Here is an 8,674-nt window from a genome sequence, read left to right on the forward strand (position 1 = left end):
AGCTTACATCTGATCTGTCTGCTGTGGATACTCCTTAATACGGTACTCTAAAGACCCACACCTCAAACAAGCCCCAATCCTCCTCCAACACTCGTCTAGATGGCACTTACCACAGTCTCCATAAGGCTAAATCCCAGTAGGACCAACAGGAACCCCCACTCTAACCAGCCCATCAGGTCTGGCCTTTGTTTAAGGCCTCTGAACAGAACTAGAGGCTCTAATCCCTCTTATTCTCACTTCTCTCTCGATCCCTAATCTGGCGCTTCATGCGCTTAATATCCTCGACGATCTTCGCCTTCTCAACCAGAACTGCGAACTCTCACTCCTTCTGCGGAGCAATCAGTACCCTTAAGTTATCCCTCAAGCCATCCTCAAACCCGGCGCACCTTTCATACTCAGATGCCACCATGCCTCGAGCGTAGCGGCTTAGCTTTATACTCGGCCACTAATCTATCACTTTGTGTAAGATTCATGAACTGATGCCTACGAGCATCCACATAACTTGCCCCCACATACTTACTATGGAAAGTGGTCTTAAAGAAATCCCAGTTCAGACATTCAGGCTGAGTACCCTTCTCAACTGGTAACCACCACTGATATGCCTCATCACGAAGCAATGAGACTGCACCCTTAAGTTACTGCTCGGAAGTACAGTCTAAATCATTCATAATCCTCTCAGTAGCTTCCAACCAATACTCGACCAAAGTAGGGGAGACTCTAATGACACCTCTAAACAGCTCAGCTCCATTCAACCGAAGTCGTTCAATTGCTGACCCTCGACCCCCAGATCCAGAATAGGGTCTAGAGACCCTCTCCAATATCCTCAACGTAGCCTAAGTCAGTGCGTCGTCCCTAGCCGAACGGCTTTGAGACCAAGTCTCAATAGCAGGCAAAACTAGCGTCTCACTCGTATCTAAATTTGGCATACTGTCCAGAGAAGAAGGCTCAGCTCTAGCCCCCCTACGGGCTCGACTACGGCAATGAGTACAACATTAGTAAGTTTCACGTGCGCTCATTGTAAATTTCAAATTTATCTACATTATAAAGTTTTATACATCAGTGCTAGTATTTATTAATAGATATTTTATGCATAAATTATTAGAAGTTCAAAGATGTTTTCAGAAGTTTCAATCTCTAACTATTTCAGTACAGCTTCAGAAAGTACTAACTACTGTGTTTTCAGGATAGTTCTATCTAAGTATAGAGATACTTACTGGATTAGCGTCGGAGACTCGGTGTACCATATACTTTCTCAAATTATCCAAAATATTTGAAAACCAATTCTTTTTAAATCACAATTTTGGAACCCAAAATTCACAGCCCGAGTTTTTCAACCTGACTCTGATACCATTAAATGTAACACTCCAAACCTGGCCTAGATGTTATGGCCGTATCTGGAGCTGTCACAAAGAATGGGTTTGAAAACGAATACAATACGATAAAACCATTTCAGTTTTTCAGCGGAGGCTTTAAACGTAATTTACAGTGGAGGCTTTTGAAAACCATCCTATTTCGAAAATTTAGTTCGCATTTTTTAGAAAATCTTTATTTGCGTAAAACCGTTGTTTCCATAAAACATTTTACCAAAGCAATCAAACTATCAAACAACCTAAAAATCAACAGTTAAAAACCAAACAGTTCAGTCTAGAGAGTCCCAGAAATTACAAACTCTCAAATAAAACCAGAAATATAAATAATAAGAATTGTAAATTACTATGTAAATCAGTTTTCAATCAGGCGGTCACCGCTGAGTCCCCACCGCACCGATCCATTTAAGTCTGTGGATTACCTGAACAGAACAGATAAACAACTATAAGTTTTCGTAAACTCAGTGTGTAACCCAACAGAATTAGACATGCAAAAAATACAGAAATCTCATATATATATAATCAGATATAGGTTCGGACTCATGTCCATCTCAGATACAGATAACGGATACAGGTATACAGATCAGATAATCAGAATCCTACCCCCATCCTCTACACATCATCTCTAACCATCCCATCACACCATGTGGGGTTTAAAACACCCACCCAACCTTACACACCATATCGAGCCATTACGACACATATCAGATAATGTGCAGCCAAGCTGCCAGAATATAGGTGATGATCGCCATACAAAGCACTTCCTCTACATATACAAATCCCACCCCAAAATAGATACAAAAAATAGATACAGAATTTACAGATTAAACATGTTCAACATGCCTAAATACAAATAACAGTTATATACATATCTAGCAGACTAATCCATCATGCACAATAGTATCATACTCAGAACAGAATATTAGCCTAGCAGATTCCACAGTTTTAAGGTTCGGTTAGCTTTTATCGACCCTGCGATAGGCCCACAATCGATTGGAACGACCCATGCGACCCTAGGGAAAATTTCAGAAAAATTGGCCCATATACCCGTATGGCTTGCCTATATGGACCCACATGCCCAGATTGGCCTTGCCCGTGTGGCCCACACAACCTGGCCCAAAACCTACACGCTCATGTGGGCCACAAGCCCAACTTAGCCTAACTCGTGTGGCCCACACGGCCACACTCCACCCACCACATAGCCATGTCTTGTGCACGGCCATGTCTTCATCGACCACACGCCCGTGTCTTACACACGAGTGACCACATGCCTATGTCTTGCACACAGGTGGCCACACGCCCGTGTGGCTTCGATAGAACAGTTATTCTGCTTTGTCGAAACACCTCCGAGCCACTCAGCTCCTAACATTGTCCAACATATCACTAAATTATTTGTTTAAAACAAGACTAAGCCAAACTACAACGAGATAGGGTTTAAACTACCAAAACCCTTACCTTCGAACAATAACGATGATTTTGTACAACTAGAGTGCTGATTAGCAGCAACCAGCCCCTTGAACTTCTCCTAAACCACAAAACGAGCCCCATTAACCAATGATTTACAAACCAAAACAATTAACCACACTTACCAAACGCACTAAAAAAACCTAAATATCAAGATACGGGATCACGACAGTAGAGAAAAAGACGAGAAGCAGAATCGATGGAAAGGAAAAAGGAAGAAGAAAGTGACAAAGATTAGGCAAAAAATTAACGTCAGAGTTCTTTTGAGAATTTTGGAAGAGAGAGAAAATTTAGAAAAAATAAAATAAAAATCAGATAAGTTATCAGAAATCCCTCAAATTCCTCCCCAGTATCCCACTAACAACCACTTCTCAGAATCCCAACTCCACCGAAACTCTATAAGATAACAGAGCAAAAAAATAACACATTCGCTAACACTAGGATTCAAACACAGGACCTCCACCACACCAACACCTTTACCACTCGAACCAGCAAACCCATTCTAATATGAATTAACAGACAATCTTATAAAAACCCACTTAATAAGGGTAGAGTTAGAATTAGAAAAATAACAAAATTTAGCAAAAGTGAGATCTCACACACACATCCAGAATACTTAACCACTAAAGCAGTCAGATATTTGTGTCAGTTATTTATAGAAACAAGGATAAATTAATCAAGGTGTTACAGAGGAAATTAGAGGGAGAAGCAGAAGAGAATGGAAAATAAAGAAAAAAAGTTAAAAAATCTTGTATTGATCTTCAATGAAAACCCAGAATAAAAATTTTTAAATCTTTTTTTTTGGCTTATTATAGACAATTGTGAATAAAAATAAAAGGAAAAAAATTAAATTGTTCAAAAAAAATAAAAGTATAGAAACTAGTTTTAACAAATAGAAAACATAGAAAAACTATGTTAAAAAATGGAAAATAGAGGAAAATAGAGGAGAAAAAAAGAGAATGGAAAATAAGGGAAAAAGAAAAGAAAAGAAAGTTAAAAAATATAAAAAAAAAATTTGCTCAAAATGAAAAAATATAGGGATAAATTGTATAATTTAACCTAAAATTTTTGTTTAAAATAATGATTTAACATGCCACGTAAGCTTATCGTTATACTGTTAAGGGCAATTAACGGCTCAATGACTAAAATGTTACAATATGATAACGGAAGTGACAAAATGCAACCTGAGATAAACAAAAGTATCTATTTTAATAGTTTACCCTAAAATTAAGGTACCAATATGTGGAAAAAAAATATTTAAGTACCAATATGAAAAAATGGGTATAGTTTAGGGGTTAAATTGTGAATAAAGGCTACAATAAAATTAGGATTTAAATAAAAAATCTTATAAATAAAAAATTTTATTTACAGCAAAAACCGGTTTTAACTTCTTTTTCTCTGTTTCGATCTTTTACGCAATCGCTGGGTTTCAATGGAGGAAGTAATGACGGTCGGTGATGCCTCGGCGAGGTTCCGATCAATCTCATCCACATCATCCGTTATACCTTCCAACGTCCCCCTCCTCTCCGCTTTCTTTGCCTTCGCGCTCGCTCAATTCCTCAAGCTCTTCACTACTTGGTATTTTTCATTTTTTTTCATCTAATCACTTAGAAAATGAGGTAAAATAAGAAAATAGAAGGGACCCATATCTTAGAAACATGTTTCAATTGGAAATTTTCATTTGTTTTTGTCTTGGTTGTTGAGTGGATTGAAATGGGTAGCTTTCCGTTTGCAGAATAATTAATGGTTTGAAGGTTTTGATATTATTTTAATATTTTAAAGCTTTTTTCTTTTTTTACTTTTAGATAAATGAAATGAGTGATCAACTGAAAAATGTTTATTATAATTGATTATAAATGCCGTGGAATTTTTAATCATTGAATCATTAGTGATGCTTGAAGTAGAACTAATATTTCCCTTGATGTTTGTTTATTGTTTTTATGGCTGTGATGACATGTAGTTCAAGCAAAAGGTGTGATCTACTCGCTTGCTATTGTTGTTTTCGTATCCGTGTGCGTGTTCTTTCTCAGTGTTTCAGTATATCCTTTTAGACATGCAGGTACAAGGAGAAGAGATGGGACTCTAGAAGGTTGGTTGCTTCGGGTGGAATGCCGTCATCACATTCAGCTACCGTGACTGCTCTTGCTGCTGCGATTGGATTGCAAGAAGGGCTTGGAGGATCAGCATTTGCCATTGCGCTTGTTTTGGCATGCGTTGTATGTACTCCCTATGTTTAGTATATTACCGTTTTGGTTTCTTTGGTTAACATTTTGAGTTTCTTGCCAGGTAATGTACGATGCTAGCGGTGTAAGACTTCATGCTGGTCGCCAGGCTGAAGTAAGAATTTTTTCTGTTAATCGCCATACTCTATTCTTTTGTATATGGATTTCACCTCATTATTCTCAGGCAATCTGCCCAAGTTTGGGGGATAACTCTTGGATAAAAATCCTTTACGTTTGTACAAATTTTATGAAAAAAGATACGATTCTCGCAATAATACATGTGTATATATATATTTATCCATGAATGAATTTCTAGTATGATTATTCCTCTTTATCGTGTCATCATAACTTAGAAGTTCTTTGGTTCCTACTCATTTCCATGTTATCTGTTATGACTGCAGCTAGGTAAGCTGATTTGGTTTGATGGTGCTTTTTATTTGTACCTGCTGACAATTGTCAGTTTCATATTGTTTTCAATAAATGAATTAATCATTTATATTATGCAGTTACTCAACCAAATTGTATGCGAGCTACCTCCTGAGCATCCTGTCTCCAGCGTCAGACCGTTACGAGATTCACTTGGTCATACGCCACTTCAGGTATGAAGCTAGCAAGAGCAGAAATTGAACATGGAATGTTGGATGCATGAATTAGATATAAGCCTAGTGAAAAACATTGAGCAATGGTAAACCATTTGTAGAAGCAATCGCCCTAATTATCTAAGATGCCAACTTGTTATATGCTTAGTATGGAGTAACAACCGGGGATGAAACTTTTTAATTATGGATGTCCTCATACTGAAACTGCTTAAATAAGTTTTTAAGTTTCTCAAACACGACTAAAAATGGTTTCGGTCATCACCATTATTGCATTCTCAAAAGAGTTTAATGTTGCCTTGCTTTTCACTTTGTTCTTACTTTGTTTTTGGTTCAGGTTCTTGCTGGGTCTATATTGGGTTGTATTGTAGCATTCCTCATGAGAACCTCCAGTTAGGATGAGATGTGTAACCTTGTCGATTGTAAACAGAAAGAATATGATAATAACGGTGCAAGTGAAGAAGCAGACCGTTGATGACTTGGTACTTTGAACCCAGTGAAGTTCTAGTATTATAATTGCTTGGGGTCTTTGCCTTGTGACTGAAGTCATTGTAAATTATAACATACTTGATAGATTCTCACATGTCTCGTGTTTAATTTTTCGGCACTTATAAAATTCTTTTACTCTTCTCCAGTCCCGTCCTTCATCCATGATTCATACCTCTACTTAAATTGCATTCAGATGGTAAAAAATGTTATCACAATCAATTTAAAAAAATGAAATTAGTATATTAAGAAATGTCCAATGAGAGTTATGATTTATGTTTTGTGATTTGGGTTGATTGTTAGATGCGTATGAATACATGAAGTTGTTTAATTGAGATCCAAATTCAATCAGTCTTTAAGCATTATAATCATTATACATTAGTGGATTAGCACTAGTATTTGCAACATGGCTTGTGTGTGTGAGGTGAAGGCCTCGATCTCCCCCCCGGCCATTAATTTACTGATGTTCTTTTGGCCACAAAAAAAAACTTAAGCAGCAATTAATTGCCGAACATTCATGGGAACACAGTACTCGGAAGGGCCATCGAAAACAGTATCCGCAACAATGCGAGACATTGCCTCAGTTGGATGGTATAAATCCCAGAAAACATGATCTGCCCTGTTGGGGCAGTAGCTTGAAAATGGCAAACAAGGGATTTTTGCTCTCAGTTCCCCAAGGCCACAACAGGCTGCTCGTACCTCTTTAAACCCTGTCAATTTCCAACTATTAAGACCCCCAATGAAAATATGAATAATAACAAGGTGGTGATGTATTTTTACCGTGAGCCGATGGATCTCGGATGACTTTTTGCATGATACCATACAAATCGAGGAAGGCGTAGTTTAGGCCTGGAAGTTCTGATTTCAGCCCCTTTAATACTTCTTTAAGCCCTTCATTGTACTTAACTACCCACATGTTTACTTCTTCATTGCATTCATGGGTGCTGTGCTTGGCTCTTTGTGCTGGTACGCACCCTATTGCTCCAACACCTGACACCAAAATTTTACGCGCTCCGAATCCGTATAATTTCTGCCCACACATTGATGTGTTAAGTTGGAGCAGTTAGATCTAGATCAAACCTTCCGAGAGTCGAATAATGGATTAAAGAGTTACCTTGATTTCTGCTTTCAGGTTGTTAACCATTAAATTCACAAGATGTTCCGGGGTGTCCTTTTCATTTTCGGATTCAAAGTAATTCAAGATATCATTGCTACCAATAACAATGGCGAAAAGAGACTTGGAAAAATGTTTTTCTAAACCATCAGTTCCCATCTTCTGCAGCATGACTTTATGCACTGATAAGAAGTTGTTCACTTGATCCGAAAGAGGTATGGATTGCCCCTACAAAACCAGAAGAAATGGTATAATTGGAGAGATTTGAAGGTCATATGTTCGATATAAGCTTACTATATACTTACGAGAACTTGACTGGAGGTATTCAAGATTCCGGAACCACCGGAGGCGAAGCTAACACCGTTCATGTATGATGCATGCGTGTTACTTGACAAAGAAAGATATGCTGGTGAACTTGACAACCCTAATTTTTCAGCTGCCCAATATTGTCACGTAGGATTCAAATGTTAATTCCATTAGTATTAATGTGGAAATTGTTAAGTAGTTGTCAGCCTAGAAATAAAGATACAAAAATAAGCAACGAATGGATAATATTTTACATACTTTTTTATGTATATAATGATTATGGAGATTTGGTTAAAGTTTTACCTTCCCATTATAAGAAAGGATATTTATCCATAAAAATATTTAGGACGAAATTATGGCATCGGAAAAAGGTATATGATGCAAAAATGTGAATATACTTAAACATTGAAACTTGTGTATGTGATACTTACCCAGAAAATCTGCTGCATTCTTGCCATTAGAATATCTTCCGGTTGCTTTCTTGGTCGGAAAATCAACGCCGTTGTGAGGAAAATTAGCCTTGGCAATGGAAAAGAAAAGGTGGTTGTTGTTTCCAACATCAACTTGGGAGTCCCCGAAAACAAATAACGCCGGCACCATTTGAGCTTCCGACAGCTTCAAACACCAACCAAGCACGCAGATGAGGAAGAAGAACATGATGTTCCTCCCCACCAAAACTCTTCTGCTATCCATTGATTTCATTAGGGCTCAAAAGGGAAAGGAAAGGAAGAAGAAGAGTCAAGGTGGGGATATATACTGTAAATGCATAATTTGACGTGATTTTATAGAAATGTAAGGAGGTTCCGCACCTTTTTTTAGCATTTGAAACGGTTAAGGATTATAATTAGAACTTTATTATTTTATTAACTGTTTCATTCGTTTTAATTTTTTTTCATTGAGCGAGTCAAATTCAAGTAATTCGAAGAACTATATAATATTATCAAACTTTTTATTTATAATATATATTAAAATTTAATTTTTCTTCTTTTTTGGTACATCGAACAAAGTAACAAACAAGTTTAAACATGAATTACAGCATTCCCAATCAAACTTCTTAGGGGGACTCCAAGATTACTCCATCTTCCTCCAAAGCATGTGCTAGATTAGCCGACTGATGGG

At 37.4% G+C, this 8,674-nt stretch overlaps 2 protein-coding genes across 2 annotated transcripts; one reads left to right on the plus strand and one right to left on the minus strand.

The window, feature by feature from the left end:
• The first annotated feature begins 4,164 nt into the window (after positions 1-4,164).
• LOC108462934 (uncharacterized) lies at positions 4,165-6,283 on the plus strand. Its single transcript, XM_017762849.2, has 5 exons — positions 4,165-4,409; positions 4,891-5,047; positions 5,118-5,168; positions 5,560-5,652; positions 5,987-6,283. Exons 1-5 carry the CDS (start codon positions 4,264-4,266, stop codon positions 6,044-6,046), a joined length of 507 nt encoding a protein of 168 aa, XP_017618338.1. The 5' UTR covers positions 4,165-4,263; the 3' UTR covers positions 6,047-6,283.
• Positions 6,284-6,458: 175 nt separating this feature from the next.
• LOC108462510 (GDSL esterase/lipase At5g55050-like) lies at positions 6,459-8,341 on the minus strand. Its single transcript, XM_017762452.2, has 5 exons — positions 7,987-8,341; positions 7,555-7,685; positions 7,250-7,477; positions 6,916-7,165; positions 6,459-6,845 (listed from the first exon to the last, which is right to left on the minus strand). The coding sequence occupies exons 1-5, from the start codon at positions 8,255-8,257 to the stop codon at positions 6,625-6,627; spliced, it is 1,101 nt and encodes a 366-aa protein (XP_017617941.2). The 5' UTR covers positions 8,258-8,341; the 3' UTR covers positions 6,459-6,624.
• Positions 8,342-8,674: the final 333 nt, after the last annotated feature.

Source organism: Gossypium arboreum, chromosome 13, assembly GCF_025698485.1.
Source record: "Gossypium arboreum isolate Shixiya-1 chromosome 13, ASM2569848v2, whole genome shotgun sequence".
NCBI lineage: Eukaryota > Viridiplantae > Streptophyta > Magnoliopsida > Malvales > Malvaceae > Gossypium > Gossypium arboreum.